General features: G+C 37.1%; 1 protein-coding gene across 1 annotated transcript in view; it reads left to right on the top strand.

Annotated features, from left to right (window-relative positions):
• SEC63 (SEC63 homolog, protein translocation regulator) overlaps nt 1-21,855 on the top strand; it is a 72,536-nt gene extending 50,681 nt beyond the window's left edge. Inside the window, exons 15-21 of the mRNA XM_043889884.1 lie at nt 3,160-3,219; nt 3,426-3,599; nt 6,880-7,038; nt 9,000-9,101; nt 13,605-13,703; nt 16,298-16,402; nt 18,142-21,855. Coding sequence (XP_043745819.1) covers nt 3,160-3,219; nt 3,426-3,599; nt 6,880-7,038; nt 9,000-9,101; nt 13,605-13,703; nt 16,298-16,402; nt 18,142-18,285 — 843 coding nt within the window. The 3' untranslated portion in view covers nt 18,286-21,855. The remainder of the gene's footprint in view (nt 1-3,159; nt 3,220-3,425; nt 3,600-6,879; nt 7,039-8,999; nt 9,102-13,604; nt 13,704-16,297; nt 16,403-18,141) is intronic.
• Nucleotides 21,856-24,277: the final 2,422 nt, after the last annotated feature.

Consider the following 24,277-nt stretch of genomic DNA (forward strand, 5'->3'; position numbering starts at 1 on the left):
AATGAATTCTTTTTAATGGCTGAGTAATATTCCATGGTGTATATGTACCACAGCTTCCTTATCCAAAAAGACCAATCCAGGATACTAACGCATATATATGGAATTTAGAAAGATGGTAATGATAACCCTATATGCAAAACAGAAAAAGAGACACAGATGTGAAGAACAGACTTTTGGACTCTGGGGGAGAAGGCGAGAGTGGGATGTTTCGAGAGAACAGCATCGAAACATGTATATTATCAAGGGTGAAACAGATCACCAGCCCAGGTTGGATGCATGAGACAAGTGCTCAGGGCTGGTGCACTGGGAAGACCCAGAGGGATCGGGTGGAGAGGGAGGTGGGAGGGAGGATCGGGATGGGAAATACATGTAAATCCATGGCTGATTCATGTCAATGTATGACAAAAACCACTACAATACTGTAAAGTAATTAGCCTCCAACTAATAAAAATAAATGGAAAAAATAAAAAAATAAAGTAGGCACTTTAAAAAAGTAAACAAAATAAAACCCATGTCTAAAACCTCTGGTAGAAAAAGCATATTTTGTAGTTGCTGTTGTTGTTGTATTAGTTGCTCAATTGTGTTGGACTCTTTGGGACCCCATGGACTATAGCCTGCCAGGCTCCTCTGTCCATGGAATTCTCCAGGCAAGAATACTGGAGTGGGGAGCCATTCTGTGATTCACAGTAGGACATATCAAAATAAAGATACTGATTTTATGGTAGCAGGTGGTAAAGGAAGCATTTGTATGTATCATGGACTCTGGATGAGAGGTGCCTCCTGGGAGATGAGGCTGCTCTAAGCCGGTGGCCAGGGTTAGGTTTCGAATGCAAACTACACTGCCTACGTGCTTTGGAATTCCTAGCCTGAGAAATGAGCACAAAATTGCCCTTGGGCTGTTGACATTTCTCAGGTAATTGGTAGAAGAAAAAGCAGACGTGGCCTGGAGAAAGGGGAAGAATCAACTATTTATCTTCTAGTTTCAATTGTATTTCAATGTAATTATTAGAATTCAACTGACAAATGAAGAAATGAAGCGGAGATGATAGAATTAGGCTAGGCGACGACAAACTTTTTCTCTAAAGGTTCAGTCAGTAAATATTAATATTTTTGGTTTTTACAGGCCATACAATCTCTGTAGCAATGGCTGAACTCACAAATGGGCATGGCTGTATTCTAATAAAAACTTTGTTTAAAAAGCAAAAAATGGGCCATAGCTTGCTGGCCCCTGCATTAGGGCAACAGTTTAGAGCCCAATAGTTATCATCGTTTTCACTTGTTAGCTTTAATAATTCTGGGGAGTTTATGGAACAACCCACGTGTCATGTTCTATATAGAGTCACATTGAATTCTTACTGGATTTCAAACTCTAAATTTATAGCGTCTACTGATACAAAATGGATTATTGGGTGGGTGGGTATGTCTCAGATATGTAGATTTTCTTGGTGTTCCACTTAGTTATATCCAAGTTATATTAGCAATATCACATACAATCATAAATAAACTAATATTGGTCTCATAAACTTTTGAAGTTAGAGTAATATAATGTATTCAGATTCTCATAACTTTAAAATAGTGATGTCTGCACTCATTATCAGAGAAATGCAAATCAAAACCACAATGAGGTACCATTACATGCCGTCAGGATGGCTGCTATCCAAAAGTCTACAAGCAATAAATGCTGGAGAGGGTGAGGAGAAAAGGGAACCCGCTTACACTGTTGGTGGGAATGCAAACTAGTACAGCCACTATGGAAAACAGTGTGGAGATTTCTTAAAAAACTGGAAATAGAACTGCCATATGACCCAGCAATACCACTTCTGGGCATACACACTGAGGAAACCAGATCTGAAAGAGACACGTGCACCCCAATGTTCATTGCAGCACTGTTTATTATAGCCAGGACATGGAAGCAACCTAGATGCCCATCAGCAGACGAATGGATAAGGAAGCTGTGGTACATATACACCATGGAATATTACTCAGCCATTAAAAAGAATTCATTTGAATCAGTTCTAATGAGATGGATGAAACTGGAGCCCATTATACAGAGTGAAGTAAGCCAGAAAGATAAAGAACATTACAGCATACTAACACATATATATGGAATTTAGAAAGATGGTAACGATAACCCTATAAGCAAAACAGAAAAAGAGACACAGATGTACAGAACAGACTTTTGAACTCTGTGGGAGAAGGTGAGGGTGGGATGTTTCAAAAGAACAGCGTGTATATTATCTATAGTGAAACAGATCACCAGCCCAGGTGGGATGCATGAGACAAGTGCTCGGGCCTGGTGCACTGGGAAGACCCAGAGGAATCGGGTGGAGAGGGAGGTGGGAGGGGGGATCGGGATGGGGAACACATGTAACTCCATGGCTGATTCGTGTCAATGTATGACAAAACCCACTGAAGTGTTGTGAAGTAATTAGCCTCCAACTAATAAAAAAAAAAATAGTGATGTCTGATTACTATTAGAATAAAAGTAAAAATTTAAATTATGAAATGACTGACTTTATAATAATTTTACATATTTTAAGGCATTGCATTTATAAATTTAGATAGAATGTACTTTTCAAAATATATTCAAGACAGATGTGAGATATTTCAGAAGAGAACTTCTAAGGTGTCCTTTTAGTGATGGCCAAATTTGCATACATGCATCATTTAGCAATTGCTAAAAGCCTCCTGTCTAGCCATTTGTTTGTCCCCACCTCCTGTAATTGTCAGCAGTTAATAAACTTACTGATAAGGCTTCCCTGATGGCTCAGTGGTAAAGAACCCACCTGCCAATGCAGGAGACAGGGGTTCAATGCCAGATCCGGGAAGATCCTACATTCTGTGAAGCACCTAATTCCGTGTGCCACAACTATTGAGCCTATGCTCGAGAGCCCAGTAGCCGCAACTGCTGAGCCCACGTGGTGCAACTGCGGAAGCCGGTACGGCCTAAAGCCTGTGCTCTGCAACAAGAGAAGCCACTGCAGTCAGAAGCCTGCGCTCTGCAACTCGAGAGTAACGTCTGTTCTCCACAGCCTGAGGAGAGCCTGCACAGCCAAAAATACAGAAACACACTGATAATGTCTATTGAAAGATTGTTTTATAGGAAAGTTAAATATAAGTTGGACAAAGTTTCTATTTTTCTTGCTCCCTCTGCTCTAGGAAGTATTTGAAAAGGAGCAGTCCATCTGTGCTGCAGAGGAACAGCCAGCAGAAGATGGGGTAAAAGCTTGAGTTTACCTATCTATCTTTTCTGGTAGAAGAACTGTTTTGTTTAGCTCTCTGATTGATTTATCTTGCTGTGGGACAATAATTCACTTTACTAAAACATTTTATTAGTTTAGCCATTTCCATCTAAAATTTACTCTGACTCCCAAATGAAGCTATTGCTGCAGCATCTGAGTGTGTATGTGTGTTGTGATTTATAGCAGGGTGATATTAACAAGAACAAGACAAAAGGAGGATGGCAACAGAAGAGTAAAGGACCCAAGAAAACTGCTAAATCAAAAAAAAAGAAACCTTTGAAAAAAAAGCCTACACCTGTGCCCTTATCTCAACCAAAGCAGCAGAAACAAAAACAGGCTAATGGAGTCGCTGGGAGTGTAAGTTTATTATCTGTGTAAAGACTTATCATTATTATCATCTTTGTTGAGGTCTGAAATACACTAAAATGTTCAAATCTTATATGTACAGCTCCTGAAGTTTTATAAATGTATGTACCCATGATCCCAAGTCAAGATATAAAACCCACCAGCACCCTAGAAGGCTCCCTGGTCCCCTTCTCAGTCATTGGCCCCTCCATCCACCCCCACTCCCTTCCCCACTATGCTGTCATTACCATGAATTAGTTTTGCCTGTTCTTAAAATGCATGTAAGTAGAGTCATTTGGCTGCTTTCATTCAACATTGTCTTTGACATTCTTCAGTATTATGTGTAGCAGCAAGTGTGTGTGCCTGTGCGTGTGTGTGAGAGAGATTTCATTTTATGAATATACTACAGTTTGTCTGTCCTGTGATTGGTAGACATACAGGTTTTTCTAGTTTTTGCCTATTTGATACATGTCATTTTGTGGACATCTATTTTTCTTTGATATGTGCCTATTAGTAAAATTTCTGGGTCATAAAATAGGTGTATGTCTAACTTCCTGAAAGAGCCCATTTTCTAAAGTCGTACCATATTATGCTCCTACCAGCAAAATATGAGTGCAATATTGTACGTTCTCACCAGTACTTGGTTTTACCAGTCTGTTTAGTTTTAGCCACTGTAATGGATCTGTAGTTGGTATTTCTGTGTGTGGTCATTTTTGTATTTACCTTATGACTAATGGTATTGAACACCTTTTCACATGCCTACTGTCCATTTGGATATCATCATTTATTTTTGTATTATTTGTCTTCTGACAGCTTTGTAGGAATCTTTTATACATTGTGGATAAGTGTTTCTTTTAACTCTTATTTTAGATGATTCTTATTAGTAATAAAGTCTGTTTCAGAAATCTTTATGGTTAAGTGCTTTTGTGTCCTGTTTAAGACATCTCTGCCTATCCCAAGGGCACAAGGAAAGGTAGATACTTGGTTTCCTTCTATAAGTATTACTACAGTATTTTACTTGTTATATTTAGCTCTGTGATGCATCTTTCATTTTTGTGAATAGTGTGAGATTGGGATTATGGGCCATTTATTTTAGCACCATTTATTGGAAAGCTGTCTGAATTGCGGTCGTAATTTGTTGTAAAATGAGTTACCTTAACTGTATATGTGGAAATCTCTTTATGGGCTCTCCTTCCATTGATTATTTGTCTCTTGTGCCAGTGCCACACTGTCTTAATTATTGTGGCTTGAAGTTTTAAAATGGAATAATGTAAATCCTCAAACTCTTTTTTTTTTTTCTTTTTTAGTCCTCAAACTCTTATTTTACTTCTTCAAAATTGTCTTGACTATTTTATGTCCCTTGCATTTTCAGCTAAAATTTTAGAATAATTTTGACAATTTCCACCCCCAAAAATGCTTCTGGCACTTAGATTGGTATTGTGTTTAATCTTTGGTGCAATATGGGGAGAATTCACAGGTTAACAATATTGACTGTTTTTATTCATAATTATGCTTTATGTTTATTATCTCCCTTAATTTTTCTCGGCAGTGTTTTATGATTTCTCTTGGCAGAGAATGACACACCTCTCATCAGATTTACTCCTGTGTATTTGGTGCTTTCTAGTGCTGTTGCAAACAACACTAAAAAAAGCTCATTCTTCAGTGTTTATTGCTGGTGTATAGAAATACAGTTGCCTTCTAAATATTTACCCTGTATCAAGGATTCCTGATGAATTGACAATAATTGTAACAATTTGCAGATATTAAAAAAAGATATTTTACATACACAGTCATGCCATCTGGGTATGAAAACAGCTTTTCTTTAATCTTTATGCTATTTCATCCTTTTTGCCTTACTGGTGCCAGCCAGAACTTGCAGTAGTTGATTTGAAGTGAAGATGGCAGTCACCTTGTCTTATTGGTCTTATGGAAAAAGCATACATTATTTCACCATTGAGTATGATGTTAGCTATAGAGTTTTTGTAGATATACTTTATCTATAATATTTATCAGGTTAAGGAGGTTTTCCCTCAGTTTGGTTTTTTATTATGAGCATGTGCTGAATTTTATTAAATACTTTCTCTCCATATATTGAGATGATTGTATGATTTTTCTCCTTTCTGTTTATGTGGTTAATTATACTGATGAATTAAAAAATTAAATTATCATTGTATTCTGTAAACAAATCTCATTTTGTTATAACATAGTATTTTTAAACTATTTATCTGGGTTTGATGATACTTTGTTTAGGATTCCTGAAACTATTTTTAGGAGAGAATATCAGTTTGTCATTCTTGTAATATTCTCGCCAGGTTTTGGATTACATTTATGCTGGCCTCATTAGTTAGAGATTACTTTCTCTTTTTCCTGGAAGGGTGTGTAAGATTGGATTTGTTTCTTATTTGGAAGAATTACATAGAGAAGCCATCTGGGCTTGGAGTTTGAAAAAGAATTTAGTTATAGAGTCCATTTCTTTAACATAGTCTACTTTTTTTCTCATATCAGTTTTAGTAAATTGTGTTTTTCAAGGACTTTGTCTATTTCCTCTGACTTGTCAAATTTATTTAAAGAGTTATTAATAATATCCTTATTTTTGATGTCTTTTGGATTTGTAGTTATGTATCTTTTATTCCTAATGTTGGTAATTTTATTGTGTCTTCTCCTTTATCAGTCTTGCCTAATTTATGAATTTTATTAATCTTTTTAAAGAACCAACATTTAGTCTTGTTTGGGTTTCCCTTTTTTATATCTGCTTTCTCTTTAATTGATTTCTGATCTGTATTTACTTCTGATTTCTTTGCATTTAATTTGCTATTCTTTTTCTTGCTTCTTGAAATGGACTAAGTATTTTGTTTGGGACATTGACTTTCCTTTTTGCATTATACTGTTAGTTATTGAAGATAATATTAAACTCCTAAAGCAGTATTTTTCTATAAACTTCTCATTATACTGTATAAAATATTACATAATTGATGTTTTTGAAAAATGAACCAGTTTAGCCATTGTTGTATATTTTGCAAATAGAAATAAAATATTTTTTTCTTTTTATCAGCTATGAAGAATGAATAAAATAACTGACAAATAAGCAGATAAGTCAAACGTTAAACCTCTTCAGCTTGACTCCCATGTATTTATATATAAGAATGTTTATAACAATTTTTAATAATTCTATATCAATAGTGAAACTGTAGTCTTAAGCCAGTTTAATTATAATGACCGTAGATTAGTTTCAGGGACTCAGGATGTATTCACTGAGACATTCAGAACTTTTGTGGTTGCTTTTTCCTTTTAGGAAGCTGCAGTAAAGGAAGATGAAGAAGAAGTTTCTGACAAAGGCAGTGACTCTGAGGAAGAAGAAACCAATAGAGACTCTCAGAGTGAAAAAGAAGATGGTAGTGACAGAGACTCTGATAGGGAGCAAGATGAAAAACAAAACAAGGATGATGAAGCAGTAAGACATAGGTTTAAATAACTGGAATTATACCTCTGATGATAGTTTTGGTTTTTGTTGTTGTTTTTCTTTTGTTTACTTACATCTCTTTGCTTGTTTTAAACAATACTAGTATATTTTATACTGTTGCATTACTTTCAGACAATGTGTTTGAGAGATGGTGGTTGTAATTATGAAGAAAACTTACTTCTGACAAGGACTGGAAATCCTAATTTTCTTAAATCTTACATTGTTAGATAGAGTAAGACCTGGGTCTGAGGTGAACTCAGCTTGTTCTCCTAAGGCAATTTTTTGTGTTGGAGATGACTCTGGAAATACGAGGAAGGAAAGGTGGGTTATGAAATAGGGAGCAGTTACTTGGAAGAGGTTCTCAAAAGTTGCAGGCAGTGTTTAGGGTAAAGAAACATTACTGTGGGCTCTAATGTCAAGAGTTTGGTTAAGGGAAAGGCTAATAGTTACAGAATGCCATCTTGTTTTAAGAGGTGTATAAGACATTCAGGAAAAGAGGAAGTCACTGAGGGATTAAGATGATGAGGGTATAGGGAATAGAGAAAAATCTCATGGCATGGCGTGAAGTTGCACATGACTTAAGAGAAGGCTACAGAAAAGAATATTTGGTGAACAAATAATGGCCCATAGATGCTCACTGCAGATGAACTATAACTTGATCAGCCAATTTTCTTTTTTTTTTTTAATGTTTGTGTTGTTCTTGACTGGGCTATTGGTCTAAAAGTAACTCCTGTGGTTTAGGAATTTAAGAGAGATTGCCTGAATAGCCTCTGAAGCAAAAGCAGAGGCTGGGGGAAAAAAAAAGGGGGGAAAGGGCAAAGGATAAAAGTATAAGGAGATAAAGTACTTGCCTTTGGGATGGGAGGAAAATAAGGATGTCTGTTTTTAGCAGTTGCTGGCCCTTGAGTGTTTTCATACTTTGAGAATTAAGTTGGTTGCCATGAAATTAAAACCTATCAAAGAAATTATTACCCCTCCCTTTCCTTTAGAAGGAGTTGACATATTTCTTTCTGATTATGGCTCAGTGAGTAGGAATCGTCTGCAGTGCAGGAGACACAGTAGATCCCTGGATTAGGAAGATCCCCTGCAGAACGGCATGGCAATCCACTCCAGTATTCCTGCTTGGAGAATCCCATGGACAGAGGAGCCTGGCAGGCTGCAGTCCATGGGGTCGCAGAAAAGTTGAACACAGCTGAGCAACTAAACACAGCATCCTTGCTTTGACAGAGAGTTGACATATTTCTTTCTGATTATATTAGGGTTAGTAGAGGTGACTTTAGGGTTTTGATAAACTGATTTCTTCAGATGACCAAAAATACATTCATTCAGTTAACAAATAATTATACGAATAACAAATATTAATAGGAATACAAAGCCAAATGTGAACGTTTCTGCTTTGAATGATGGTAGCCTGAAGGGGAAGGCAGACTAGTGAATAAACGTTATAGTACAAAAGAGACTGTGCGCATTGTGCAAGGGGCCGTGATGGCACAAAGAAAGGCGTGATCAGCTCAGCTCTGGGAGGATGGTCTGTGGGACCCAGGAACTCCTACTTTAGGCTTCAGGTGCTCCTGAGAAGATAATGAGTAGGAATTTGCCAGGTAGAGAAAAAAGAAAGCAAAAATACAAACAAGGTTTAAGAGTGAAGTAGCCGGTGAGGTCAGGGAAGTCTAGCAGTTTGAAATGATTAGAATAAAAAGTGAAGAGAGGAAAGCAGTGACAGGATACTGGAGAGAGAGGCTCAGGTCAGGTCATGATTGGTAGTGTAGCTCATGCTATACACGTTAGATTTATGAAAAGAAGCATTGTAAGTTTTGAGCAGGGAAGTGATCAGATTTGTGGGACTGTAGTATTTAGCATTGTCAGGAATGCCATCTGGAAGAAGATGGACACCCTTCAAAATGATCGAAAACATGCTTCATTTCCATTATTTCTAATTTTCACTTTACTAGGAGTGGCAAGAATTACAACAAAGTATTCAGCGAAAGGAGAGAGCACTACTGGAAACCAAATCAAAGATAACACATCCTGTCTATAGTCTTTACTTTCCTGAGGTGAGTTATTCATCCACAGCCTAGTGTTTTCCTTCTTCTAGTCAGATATTTCTTAGTTGCTGTTTATGCTTTCTGTAGCGTGAATTGACTCTTATCCTCTCTGTAGCGTGTACTGATTCAGATGTGCTAAATGTGGTGTATTCTCGATACGTCACATTTTTGAAGCATATATTTCAGTATGCATTACTTTGAGTAAATGAGTTGTTTAAAAGGAGGATTGTCAACTTTTTAAGCACCTTGTTGTTGTCCTGGGCTTCTGTCTTTTCTGTGCCTGGATTACTGAGGGTTATACTTACTGATGATTTCTCACTTGCAGTTCAGGCAGTCTTAATGAGACAAATGCATATTTTGCCTGTGACTTTGTGTGGCTTTTGTGAGTCTCATACTTGTCTCATACTTCTACCATGTCTTGAATAGGATGAAAATGTTCTTAAATTCTGCTCATGGATTTTGTTCTGAGGGTCCTATACTGGCCATCTGGAGACGCTAGACTTGTTCTGATAATTGCCCTGATCTGTGGGAAGAAGCCCAGGCCTGAGGGACCCTCTGAGTTTAGTAAGAGCTGATCCCCAAGCTCCAGACTGATCACTGCGACCTTCTTGGTCCCCTGTGCTTGTTTACTTTGTGGCTGTGGCCTGTTCAGCTTTCCATCCCTTTGATAGGCTTTGTCTTTCAGATGAATTTGAGATCAATTTGAAATCTTGACATATTGCTTTTGCAGATAATTCTCTGTGGCTGGAGGTCAAGGACTATTGCCTGTTAGTTCAGGGAAGCTGTTCCACAGACTGCTTCGCAGCTTTGCCATAGAGCCTTCTGCTCACCACTTGTGTTTGGCGGGTGATTTAATGTATAAATATGCTTTCTGCTCTAGATTGTCAATCTATAGTTATTGGGGACTGCTGAAGGCAAGTTCCTAAGTAATTTGGCTCTCCTAATAAATGAGTGGCTATGCACAGACTTTTGTTTTTTGACTTGGAGAGCAGTCAGCCCAGGATTCCATCTTACTGTGCATGCTGATCTTCTGGCGTGTCCTGAGCTATAGCCCATCTGTCAGGGGCATTTCGCCCACTGCAGTGTAGTCTGCCAACACCAAGGCTCCTGAAATCAAGCGAATAAATTTCATTCATTGATTGGTTTTAAAAGTACCATGGGACGCTGTAAGCTGCATAATTTGTACGCTTATAATAGACAGCTTCATTTTAGACCATGCTTAGTTAATAGGCAAAGCATTCATTTACTCCCTTAGTACATTTTAGTAGTGAAAATGCCTCTTTGTTTATCTGCATAGTAAACATCTCAGAGTGCCGTTTATCAGATGGACTTTATTTGGGATTTTCCTAACTTCTACCTGTCTACCTTCTCATGTATATTACTTAAAGTTTTATGTTAATAATTGACTTAAATGTTATTGAAACGCATATATTTAACAAGAATGGTTGGGAATCCCATGCAATAGAAAACCAGTTTGGTTTAAAGTGCAAATAACTCATGATAGAGACTCTTTTCTACTTTAACCATGTGCATCAAGAGAATCTGGGTGCAGTTCCATAGGTAATAATCACTAGCTTCTTAATGTTTATTTTTCTTGAATGAATCTCATTTTAATCAGATAGATTTGGGGCAGTGGGAGGCATTCTCTAAGTAGAGATAAAGAATAAATGCACATTCTTGAACATGTATGTTCTAGTAATGATATTTCTGAAAATGAAATGTCAGACTGCTTAAATAGAGAAATGTTTACCTCATTTCATGAATAATCACAGCTTTTAAAATTGTTATTGAGATATAGTTGACATACATTGCATTAGTCTTAGGTGTAACACCTAGTGGTTTGACGTTGGCACACGTTGTGGGATGGATGGTCGCCACAGTAAGCCTGTCACTGTCTGTCCCGTCCAGAGTCGCTGTAACGCTACTGATCATCTTCCTGTGTTGTACATTACATCCCATGCCTTCTTTATTAATACCTTACAGCTGGAGGTTTGTACTTCCAAATCTCCATCATTTCTCCCGCCACCTCCACCCCTCTCCCATATTTGTTCTCTGTATCTATGAGCCTGTTTTCATCTCATTTTGTTTGTTTTTTAGATTCTACAAATAAGCGAGATCATGGTATTTTGTCTTTCTCTGACTTCACTTAGCATGATATCCTCTAGGTCCACCCATGTTGTTTCTGATGTCAAGATTTTGATTTCTTACGGCTTGAGTAATATTCCATTGTTTATATGTACCTTCTTTGTCTATTCATCCATCAATGAACACTTCAGTTGCTTCCATATTTTGAATGTTGTAAATAATGATGCAATGAATTGATGTTCACATATCTTTTCAAATTAGTGTCTGTGTTTTTTTTTTCTTGGGGCATGTTGCTCGAAGTAAAATTGCTGAATTGTATGGTAGTTGTAGTTTTAATTTTTTGAGGATCTTCCATACTGTTTTCCAGAGTGGCTATATTGATATAACTGTAATTTTATTGGACTCTGTGTCCTAGGCATTTTAACAGATATTTTTTTGTATTATCTCAGTTTGTCTTCACAACACAACTTGAGGTAGGCATTCATCACTTAACAGAGAAAAAAGGTGAGGTTTCAAGAAGTGAAATAAATGGGTCTGGATGACTTTGAAATAGACATTGGCAGACTACTGCCTGCAGGCAAATCTGCCTCCCAGCTTGTTTTATAAATGAAGTATTATTGTAAATGAAGTTTTATTGGAACAGAGCCACACTCATTCTTTCTGTAATACAATGGCAGAGTTGAGTAGTTACAGCAGAGTTGAGTAGTTACAGCAGACTCTTTGGCCTCTAAATCTGTGAGTTCTGCACCTGCAAATGTGGTGGGCCAACTGTACCACGACATTTTATGTAACAGGCTTGCACATTCATGAATTTCGGTATTCTGGAGGTGGAGTGGTCCTGGAATTGATCTCCTGTGAGTACAACAGTACTCCACTTTGAGTCTGTTGTTTCTGCCCATTTCATGTGTGCAAAACACATGTAGAAAGACATATGTATACACCTATACCTTTTGTTGTAGTAGTCCTAACCCTTGGATTAAGCAGAAGTTGAGTTAGTCATCCACTTACGATTTGTTATCCCTCTTATTAATGTTGCATTGCCTTGTAGTTTAAGGCATTTAAACAAAAGCTTTTAGTTGAACTTAGTGTACCATTATTAGGAAGATAATAAACCATATTTTAATGTCTTAAGATTGAAATAAAATAGAAAGCACAAGTGATTTTGGCTTAAAGATGCAGACATTTTTCCTATGAAACTATTTTCAATAAAAAGTTATTTTTTTAAACTTCTCTTGTATAATTGAGACTATAGTTTTGCTTTGGTTAATTGGAGTATCCTACAATTTATTTTATTTTTAGCTCCAAAACTTTTTTTAAGCCATTTCAGAAAGGTGTCTTCCCTATCCCATTCTTAAACAGTGGATGCAAAGTGGATGAATAAAAAATTACTGATCTGTGCTGTAATTCAGTGGTGATTGCTGACCACACTGAAGTTTGGTGCTCCCAGACTGGTATTCTAATTTTTTTTTTTTTAATAAATTTTTGTCTCCTGTCAGTGTTTCCTGCTATCATTGTGCATTCTGGTGGCAATTTCTTTACCCAGCCCTTTTTCTGTTCCTAATCTTTTATGTAGTATAACTGAAAATGCTGAACTTATTGAAATCATGTACTGTAAATGGTACAAAGAGATTCTTAGAATCTGAGATGCTCTCTTACAAGTAACGTGTTTTAATGTATTGATTTCTGATATTATTACCCAAGTCCCTTCCACTCTTACTTCCTGTCTTTTGCTTATTACTAGCTAAGATTACTAAAATTATTTGCTAGATGAATTCATGATAGCTTATACTGTTTTATTTTTTAGCATATCTTTTATCATTTAAGGTTAATTAGGGGTTTTTAAAATGCAGGGGTTCATCAGTAGGGTTTAAGGGGCCATTTGAAACCCCAAATTTACATACAAAATTCTTTTGTTGGAGAATGGTTCTAAGAACAGTTTATTCATTCAGTAAATGTTTATTGACGTCTGTTTGGTACCAACCATGGTATATGTGCTGGGGGTAGAGCAGTGGCTAAAGGGCAGTACAGTTGGCCCTCTGCATCTGTGGGTTTTGCATCCATGGATTTGATCAACTGTGGATTGAAAATGTTGGGGGGTAGATTCCAGACAGTCCAAAAAGGCAAACTTGAATTTGCTGGGTATTGGCATAGCAATTACATTGTATTAGATATTATAAGTAATCTAATCTAGAGGCTAAATAAGGTGTACAGGAGTATGTGCATAGGTTATATGCAAATACTACGCCAATTTATGTAAGAGATTAGAGCATTCATGGATTTTGGTATCCGCATTGTGGGGGTGAAAGGGGAACTTGTTTGGAATCAGTCCCCCTAAGGTACCAAGGTACCCCTAAAATGAGATAAGGCAAAACTGTATTTCTCTAATTCTTTCTGGCTATTTATACTCTTCTCTTTTTGTCTTTGCAGGAAAAGCAAGAATGGTGGTGGCTTTATATTGCGGATAGGAAGGAACAGACATTAATATCTATGCCATATCATGTGTGTACACTAAAAGATACAGAAGAGGTAAGTATACAACAACATTATTTAGATATAAAAAACAGTATAGAAATCCATTTATCATATACGGCTTATTGCATTTTATTTAAAACACATTTTATAACTGTTCTCTGACAACTTTTGGAGGGAGCTCATTGGAAATTTATAGAGTATTAAATTGTTAAAAGTAGACAACTTGGTGGTCTTTTAAAACCTTGTTCTCAACTTATTTTGGGGAGTTTTCACTGTTACTGTCTTAAGAATACTTGCCTTACCATATCTCCAGAATTTAGTTATGTTCTACAAATTCTTATGAGTTTTATCCTTGTTGGATTAGTGCTCAGAAATTATGGTTTGTATCCTCATTGAATTAGTGCTTTTGTGTTAAAAACAAATGTAAGTACTAGTGATTGATTTTTTAAAGTGGAATTTTTTACTTTATTGCATTGTCCACTGTCAGTGACATCACTTAAATAGCATTGTGATGAACATACTTTCCCGTTGGATTTCCTTGTTTTTCTTTTTGATTTTTTTACATTACTATTTGAGAAAGAAGTTTCTGTCTACCTGGACTTGGTGGACAAGAGCAAAGCTTTTGAATTTCAAGAGAGTTCTGTAATGATGATTTTTAAATCCCAAAAGATTTTTCCTACCTTTCTAACCAAGTAGTAAATGTTTAAAGTAGTTTATTGTTGTTTGACACTTAGCGATAGTGCCAACTTATGGATATCTCTTTCACAGAGTAATTTTAACATTTTTTAAAATTTAAATTTTACCCATTTTTGAATGGATAATACATTTGCCTAGGTAGTGTTTCAGAAGATATACAGAAGTGCACACACTGAAACATCTTGTATTCCTGTCTCTCAGTCACCCATTCCACTTCCTGGAAACCATCAATATTACCAAATTTTTATGTATTCTTCATGTGATATTGTAGTAAAGTACAAGCATATACATAGGTATATTCTCCCCAGTTTTGCACAAAAAGTAGCATAAATCATGTTCTGCACCTTACCTTTTTCTCAGTGATAAAACTTGGAATTTGTACCATATTAATACAGAAAAAAGCTTCATTGTTTGTTTTTATAGCTGCATGATATTCTTTTGTGTGGAAGTTTATTCAGTGCTCAGCTCTTTAGTGGACTTACAAGGTGTTTCTTGTGTTTTGCTGCAATGAATAACCTCATATCATTCAGATACATCTATAGGATAAATTCATAGAGGTAGAATTAATGAATTAGAGGCTCTGTACATTTTAATTTTGATAGATGTTGTTAAATGTTTATTTCTCCATAGGGAGAAAGAATGTTCAAGTATAGTATGTTCATTGCCTCTCAGTTTGTGAGATATATAAAAATGTTGCAGGCATATTATCATGCCCCCATGGACCATTCATCCATGGGTTTTGACCTCTTTCTTTTTCTCTGTTTCACCAGCTGAGTGTCCTGTGGTTAACTCAGTACTGACACTATTTCCCCAGACAGCTCAGATTAAGATTCAGTCCCAGAGGACTGCTGTTGTCCCGCTGTCCATCTTTAGATGCCAGTTTCAAGTCTCAGGTTGTCACCTGTACTTCTGATCAACTGGCAGTAAATCATGGTTCCCATGATCCCTTCCTTGGGTTCAGTAATTTGCCAGAATGACTCATAGAACTCAGGGTAACATATTTACCAGTTTATTATGAAAATAGTATGATGAAGTAGATGACTATCCAGATGAAAGAGATACATGGGGCAAGGTATGTGGGAAGGGATATCGCGCTTCCATGCTCTTTCTGAGCAATCCGCTCTCCCAGCACCTTTGCATGTTCACCAGTTTGAAAGCTCCTTGAACCCCTTATTTTGGTATTTTTATGGAGGCTTTATCACATAGGCATAATTGATCATTAACTCAGTTTTCAGCCTCTCTCCGGAGAGTAGGGGGTGGGACTAAAAGTTCAGGCTTCTACTAATGGCTTGGGCTTTCTGGTGACTGGTCCTTATCTAGGAGACCAAGAGTTGCCTCATTAGAAGAGAACTCATTCTTTTCATCCAGGAAAAGGGATTTGTCAGCTCAGTGTCAGGAACCAGATCCAAAGACCAAATTTTAGAACAGAAGATGCTCCTTATGTGCTCTTGTCACTTTGGAATTAGAGGGATTTGAGGAGCTCTGTGACTGAGGGCAGAGACACACACACACACACATATATATATATATGATGAATGTATTTTGTATTCTCTCAACATTTGTTCTAGAAATAAGAAAATTTGGCAAGAACTATTCCTGTTTGGTGAAGTCTGTTTTAGTTCGACATTTCATTTATTTTACTTTTATACCCAGCTTCATTTCTTCAGGTTATCAAGATAGAACTTGGTTGCTTTAAATATGTGTTCTTGAATTCTGGAGATAGAAATTACCCCTATCAATTCTGCCTGTTTTTATTTCCTTTTTACGTAGTACATATATATATGTACATGGATTTGTTGTCATTAGAACTTTTGTAACATGTGTTAAGACCTCTTCTGTCATCTGCGTAAGCACTGGCTATTAAATACTCTCTGGTCTAAATATGTTAGGAGGGAGCTATTGTTTCTTCCATTCTTTAAAATATAGATTTTAAGTTCTGATTTATCTTCTAGGTAGAACTGAAGTTTCCTGCACCAGGCAAGCCTGGAAATTATCAATATACGGTGTTTCTAAGATCAGACTCCTATATGGGTTTGGATCAGATTAAACCACTGAAGGTAAGAATAATGACTACGCTGTAAATATGGTGTTCCCTAGAAATTGTCATATTGAATGAAGTAAGTCAGACACAGAAAAACAAATATCATATGATATTGTTTGTATGTGCACACTAAAAAAAGCTACAAATGAACTTACTTACAAAACAGAAATAGAGTCACAGATGTAGAAAACAAACTTACAGTTACTGGGGCGATAAAGTGAGGGGGCAGGAATAAATTGGGAGATTGGGATTGATCATATGCATACTACTATGTATACAAAATAAATAGCTAATAAGAACTTGCTGTATAGCATAGGGAACTTTACTCAATACTCTGTAATGCCTATATGGGAAAAGACTCTTTTTTAAAAAAAAAGAATGGATTTATGTATATGTATAGCTGATTTTTTTTTTTTTTTGCTATACACCCTGTCAATCAACTATAATAATAAAGTTTTTTTGAAAATGAATTTTTTTTCAATCTATGGTGGGTATGGATTTGTATTATTATACTTGTGTGGGAAATGAAAGTTACCACTTCCTCCTTTTTGAGAAATTTTCAAATACCTGAGAAGGAAGGAAGAAGAGAGATACACAGAGAAAAAGAGTGAATCAAACCATGCAAAAAAATTTTTTATACATTTTTGAGGTAATAAAGGGAACTTAAAAAAATAAGGTTGTCTATTTGAATAAGTGTATTACATCTTAGGGAAGCATTTCTAATTTTGAAATGTAGAATAACAGGGAAAGAGGTCCTCTCATAGTTTAATATAATACACTTGATGGACTGCTCTCAATAATAAACTTGTGTTAAAGGAGTATGATAATTTAGAACCTTGAGTATAACTTACCAGTGTGATAATTTTAATATACTATAATGTGCCATACCTTTATAGGGCCTCACCAGATGGTTTCTGTTTTCTTTAGAAAGGCACATGTATTTAATTTTAGAGTGTACACTTGTGTGAGTATCAGTTGAAGCACATTCGCATCGATGTTACCATTTCACTTGTGAAAGTGCAAGTAGTGAAGTTGCTCAGTCATGTCCGTTTCTTTGCGACCCTGTGGACTGTGTCCATGGGATTTTCCAGGCAAGAGTACTGGAGTGGGTTGCCATTTCCTTCTCCAGGGGATCTTCCCGACCCAGGGATTGAACCTGCGTCTCCCACATTGTAGGCAGACGCTTTACCACCTGAGCCACCAGGGAAATCTCTTGAGCTTTTTATAAAGGCATGCTATTGTGTTGGAGAGATTGTGCTGAAGAAGTGTTACACTGTGTACTGGGCCTCAACTGAAAGGAGCCAGCAAAGGCGTGGCTTTTTTTCCCCATGAGGGCACTGTATTTCTTCCCATTGGCTATAGGATGTTAATTTCATGAGTAGTCTGGAGGCTGCAGATACCTCTTTGGAAGTCATGTTTGAACTTTTTTTCCATCCACAGAAGACTTATTAAGAACAGTGTTCCTGCTCAAGAGTCAGAATTATTCATCTTTCATGCTGCAGAATAAATAGTATATAGCTCCTGTAAAATCATACTATTAAACTACACTAGAAACTTAACTTTACTAACATGTTCCTAGATTCAGTTTTTATTTTGTGGATGAGTATCTTTTCTTAAATGTGTTAAATTTAGAGTTAAAAGATGTAATCTTTTCTTTACAAGTGCTGCTGTCAAAGAAAACCTTTTCTTTCCCAGATATTTCTTCCATTATTCCTCCCCAGATTTCTAATGTCTGCATTTAATTCTTTTTTCTAGTTGGAAGTTCATGAGGCTAAGCCTGTGCCAGAAAATCACCCACAGTGGGATACAGCAATAGAGGGGGATGAAGACCAGGAAGACAGTGAGGGCTTTGAAGACAGCTTTGAGGAAGAGGAAGAAGAGGAGGAAGATGATGACTAAGCAGTAAACGCATGGACCACAATATGTGCACATCTTTGCAAGTTTTTGCTGTTTTAGAAGTGTATAATAAACCAAAAGCAGTGCAGAACTGATGTTGAGGGAAGTGTTACTAGAAATGGGCGTGTTACCAAGGCAGTGGTGGTGCCTTGGTACAGTCTGAAAAATGCTTAAGGTTTGTGAAAGCCTTTCAGGTATGGGATGGTGCATTTATTTCATCCGCAAATGATAATAAACCCTTTGTTACAACTGTCCAGAAGTGTGGGCTATGTATTATCTATCATCTATGGTCCCAGTAAAAGTAAAGGTACATGAAAAACAATCTATAAATGAGTGACCTTTCTTTGTTTAGCTTTAGTTTTAACAAACATTAAAGTGTGTATGATAAACACCACAAATGTTTTAAGTAACATCTGCTCAAGTTTTAATGTCTTTATAAGCTCTATTATTCATTTACTGATATTTTGCAGTGATATAAGACTATTTATAATAGCTCCATTCATAGCTTTAAACATTTTATTTTTGCCTATCTTGGTCATAAGTTGGCATTCTGTCACATTCCACATAATCTAGAGGGCTACATTTTGGGATTTTTCCTTTTCTTAATTGCCCAGAGTTACCAGATAGATTATAAAAATGGCTTTTAATGGCTTAAAACATTTTTAAGCCTCTATTTTAGCAGATCAATGCAGGATCTAATTCTTTTTATAAGCTATAGACCTAAAAATGATTGTGGGACCATACGTTCTCTGATGTTGGTGACTTATGTTACTAAACCTTTTTAAAAAGGTCACTATAAAAGCTGAAATACATTCTTAGCTTTTAATCTACCTGACTCTATCAGAAGCCTTTTAAGGTAAAATATAACATGCAAAGGAGGCATTTTTTTGTATTCATTTTGGACTCCTGTCAATAAAATAGAAGTTTGACTCATTTTATGTTTGTAATGGTGTGTGTCTTTTTACTCCCAGAAAGGGATAATAGGAGAACTCATTCTTTTATTTTTCAACTAAAAATTTAGTAATACTGTCCATGACTGCTAAAGTGACTGCTGTTTCTGTGTACTATAGAAAAACTTGTGATTGGGGGGAACTTCCCCCTCACACTCTCCCACAGTACAGCCTGCAAGGATCATGCTTACAAAGAGTAGAAATGTGTACATGATGAAGTATTGAGGTAAAATGAATATTTTTGTTACTAAACACGGAGGAAACATAAGTTTATATTATAGTACTGATGGTAATAATCCTCCCGTATCAAAATCTCCATAGATCCAAGTGCTGTCAGAATACTAATTTGTGGCCTAAACTTGAAAGGTGGCCACTTCCCATGCAGAACTACCACTGGTATTTTGTTACTGCAGTAGTTGGAAATAAAATTTGAAACTTAACCAAAGCATGAATTCTTTTTTTTTTTTTTGGTTCTAAATTTGGGATGTAGTATTTCCTATAATATGGTCAAAGCAGATTTTTTCTCTGGAGCCTTCATTGTTTTTGTTTTAAAAGTGTTAGTGAGACCCTTCCTTGGCAAGCAGGAGTGCCACTGATTCGTTTGTGAGGATTTGTTTCATTTTTTAAGTAGAGGGTAGGTTTAATTTTCAAGTCAGGTTTTGCTGGGAAGCTGCTGGTCACCTAAGTGAGATGGAAGGGAGTGGGCCAGCCAGTAGCATCCAGGGAAAGGAGAGGTTAGAGAAAACTCAGGTGGTGTGAAGGCAAGGGAAATGAGCAAATGAAACAAAGTGTAGTGTGTGCAGTTCTGATTTTCTTGAAAGATACTTTTCAAGAAAAGTACTTATTCTAGTGGCTGTTTTGTCTTATAAAAGAGGTTTTACAAGTTATTCAAACTACTGGCTTCTTTCTCAAGACTAGAGGATTTCACAACCTAGTAATTCACCACAATGCTTAAAAATAAAAATAGCATCACCTCATTAGGAAATCCTACTGGTCTGTGTTGCTTTGCCATTTGTGTGATATATATGTACTTGGCAACCAACAACACATTTTCCTCTAATGAGTGCTTTAAGTAAGCTCTTTCCATATTGCCATAGTGAAATGACTGAACTTTCATTTTATCATTCTCTTCTCTCCAGCAAGTCTCTGAACTCTGCATCCCCTCTTTACTTCTCTTGAGATGTAATAACTAATTTACCCTTGTGTGTATTTAATCAAATGAAACTTTCTTTAAGTGTAGTTTCAATTTGGTCCCATCAAGAAACACTGACATTTTGTCAACAGAATAGATGAAAACCATCAGTGTATGTATGTAAAGTGAAAGTGGTTTTTTATGAAATTAAGCCATTGTGTAGTATTTTTATCTTTTTGAATTGGTGAGGTACCTATTAAAAGGTACTCCTCCAGAGGAGACCATCAGTGAAAGTCTTTCAGTTATAAATTTTTGTTGCACAACTTGTTTGAAGCCCTATGTGCATATCTCAGTCTCAAAGTCAGGTGTTTATAGCCTTTAAAAATTAAAAAAAAATTTTTTTGTGAATTTTTTTTAAATTAAGGAGTACATGGAATAAGGTTTTCTGTGTAAAACATAACTGTGTTCTCTACCCCAGCTTGCACTGCGTGCTGGAGAAGGATGAGCCTGTCTGGCTGCAGGATCCCCTGCGAGAGGGGAAGCTCAAGTCCTAGGTAGAAGCAGAGCAGGCGGACACCAACCGGCTGATGTGGGAAAGGGGAGCAAGGGTGTGGAGGAATGTGAAGGGGCTCTGAGCATGTAATTCTTGACCACAACATTTATCCAGTCATTTGCTTCAGCCAAGCAAAGACAGATGCTGGAGTGGTCCTTAGCAACAATTGTAATTTCAAACGTAATTCCATGTCGCACATATTTTTCGAGGAGTTGTTCATTGTTCACCACCTGTTTACTGAATTTCAGTGTTTCCAGGTCTGTAATCAGACACCGGGGCTATTAAAAGAATTTATCTTCTTATGGCTCACAGGTGTTAAGTCAGGCAAATGTATAGCAATCTATTTTAATCCATTTGCATTCTAATGGCCATTGTTTGGAATGCATTTTTTTTTGTTTTTCCATTGTAGGCAGAGGAGGGTTTTTTATTTTTAGGTGCTAGCTGTTTGTTGGTTTTGAATGTTTCCTTAAAGCATTTCCTCCTCAAATATTAAACTTCATAGAATCCCCAGTTTAATCTGCCCTATGATAACTGAGACAGCTATCAGTGAACTGTAATGTGACATTTTACCAGCTGCGCAGTGATTAGTCCAATCATGTCTTAAAAAGTTAGCATCAAGCATCTTAACATTTAAACTTGATGCTCAGGCTATTTTGCAAAACTTAAAAAAGCTGTGATCTTGTACATTTTTCTGTAACTAGCTAAAAATTCAAATCTAGCAATCATTGGCATGCTTTAGGGCTGTGGTTTTAGGTGGGGATGTGTACCTCCCAGGAGTATGCAGTAATCAGTCTATTGGGAAAATGTTAAAGTGGTTGTTTGTATTTAATCTCAACCTTTTAAATTTCTATTTTTGTGTGTTTTATAATGTACATAATATATTGTACAATTGTACACTTCTATAATTTATAAATAAATACATTTATTGGCGTATTAGACATTCTTTTCTGATTTCAATGCTTGATCAAATATTTGGATATAATGCTTTAAAGTGTTGCTGTAGTGCCGTTTAACCTGTTGGTATAATGCCATTATTTAAAAATGAAGGTTTGGGGTTTTAGTACTTACCATTTGAGTTCGCAAGATGATGCTCCTTTGCTAGAGTCAAAAGGTCGGCATTCACTGTGTAGCAAAGTGGTTATTTTCTGAGGTGGAACTGAGTAGGTATGCTGACAGGGTTAATAGATGAGCAGAGGGTTCTAAGCAGCTGTCGTCCACAGAATGAATGTGGAACAGATGAGGGCAGAAGTGCTAGGTGCGGCTTCCAGGGACTTCCAGCAGAGTCTGCAGCTCTGTTCGTGGTCCCTGCAGTCCGTGGCTGCTACAAATGGCAGGTGAGTGTGAGAAGGCTGTCCACTCTTTAGCACTAGATGGTCCAGCACTAACCTGGCAGGCTTGGTATGCAAAGGCAGCTGGGTACCTTTTACCTTCGTGAACACCTGAAGTTTATGTTTTAAATTCTGCATAACTGCTGCAGTGGATACCACTTTGTTGTTAAGTTGCCACGTCGTGTCCTCGTCTTTGGGACCCCATGGTCTGTAATGCGCCAGGCTCCTCTGTCCATGGGATTTTCCAGGTAAGAATACTGGAGAGGGTTGCCTTTTCCTTCTCCAGGGGATCTTCCTCACCCAGATATCAAACCCATGTCTCCTGCATTGGCTGGAGGATTCTGTACCCCTGAGCCACCTGGGAAACCCCTGGATACCACAAAGGGTATGAGCAAATTTCAGAAAGAACTTTAAACCACTTTGCTGTAGTTTCTAGCTTGGTTCTGGTAGAGGGCGATAAGGCTATAATTTTCTTTAGCAAAAGAGTGGTTTAGTTTGTGAGACAACCAAAATTAAAGACAGGCTGTGTAATTTATTTCTATCATCACCTTCTAGGCTTACCTCCTTCCCCCTTAGTGTTTTCTTTCTTATATATGTCTTTTAATATATTAAACTTCTCGGTTTTCTGGCTTGATTCATTGAGCCCCTTTGCAGCAAACTCCAGAAGACAATCCACATTTATTAATTGTGCTAGAATTGTATCAGGTTGTTTGCCTGAGAGAAGTGGGAAGTCGGGTAGGACAAAGAAATCCTTTTATTGTACGAAATTAGTTTTTGGATGGTAAGTGTCAAAAACCATGAAAGGGTCTGACTCTGTGCAAGCTAACACTCTCTGCAGTGTCATGGATGCTGGCAGAAGACAGGAGACCCCCAAGTCAGAGGCATCACAGACGGCTTCCTGTTGTCTAGTTACTCCTCTGTCCCCCAAGTTCCATGGGGCCGATGTGGAGCAGCCCAGGTGGAAGCTGCATATACTGAGGAATTCTGAGCTCAAGAAACCTTCTTTCTAAAGTGTATGCAAGCAAGCTGCCCAAGAGGGAGGTACTCTTTCTTCCAAGGCTGTTCCTTATGCAAATATAAAAGGATAGTTTGAAACAAAAGCAGTGTGCCTCTGCTCACAAGGTTTGCAGAAACATGAGATAGCTATAGAAAATTGTCTCTCAAAAGTTGGAATTCAGATTATATAGTATCTCTACAAAGACATGAGCTTCCCTGATGGTTCAACAGGTAAAGAATCCGCCTGCAATAAAGGAGACACAAGAGACTTGGGTTTGATCTATGGGTCGGGAAGATGCCCTGGATGAGGGGATGGCAACCCACTCCAGTATTCTTGCCTGGAGAATCCTATGGACAGAGGAGCCTAGTGGGCTACACTCCATGGGATCACAGCGTCAGACAGGACTGAAGCGACTGAGCACATGGGGTACTTACTTTCAAACAGACTGAGTTCTATTTAGTGCAGATTAGGACCAGTGAGACCATCCTCCTTGACAATATACCTCTCACAAATGTTTTATTGTCAAAGATAATTTTATGTTACAGTTGAAGACAGTTTACTTAACATGTGTGCCAACTAAAAGTCCAGAATTTTCCAGATTGAATCCAGAGCAGTGTGACAGTGGAAAAAGAGTGTCTAAAAATGAACACTATAGTTGCTATATATTGTAACCATAAAATCTTCTGATAATTGCCTCTGTTCCTTTCCCCCAAATCTCAGCCCAAAACGTGTGCTCCGCTGACACCCATCCACCTTCTTTCTTAAATCGCACTCTTCGCAACAAACTGAAAGTGTGCCTCCAAGTGAATCTGGATCCTTGTAGAACTGCCATTCCTTTTTCCTAAGATGCTACCCAAGTTCAAGAAGTCTTTGGAGCGTCTTTGATTGAAATAATCGAGGGACCTCTGAAATATTCTTCTGAACAGTTGTGCCGGCATCTGATCATCCTTTGAAAGAATATTTATTTTTTTTTCCTGTGAAAAGTATTTAGAGATGATCCAAATAAATTGGGAGGGTAGTCACATTTGCTGATTA

The sequence above is a fragment of the Cervus elaphus genome, chromosome 28, assembly GCF_910594005.1.
Source record: "Cervus elaphus chromosome 28, mCerEla1.1, whole genome shotgun sequence".
Lineage (NCBI taxonomy): Eukaryota > Metazoa > Chordata > Mammalia > Artiodactyla > Cervidae > Cervus > Cervus elaphus.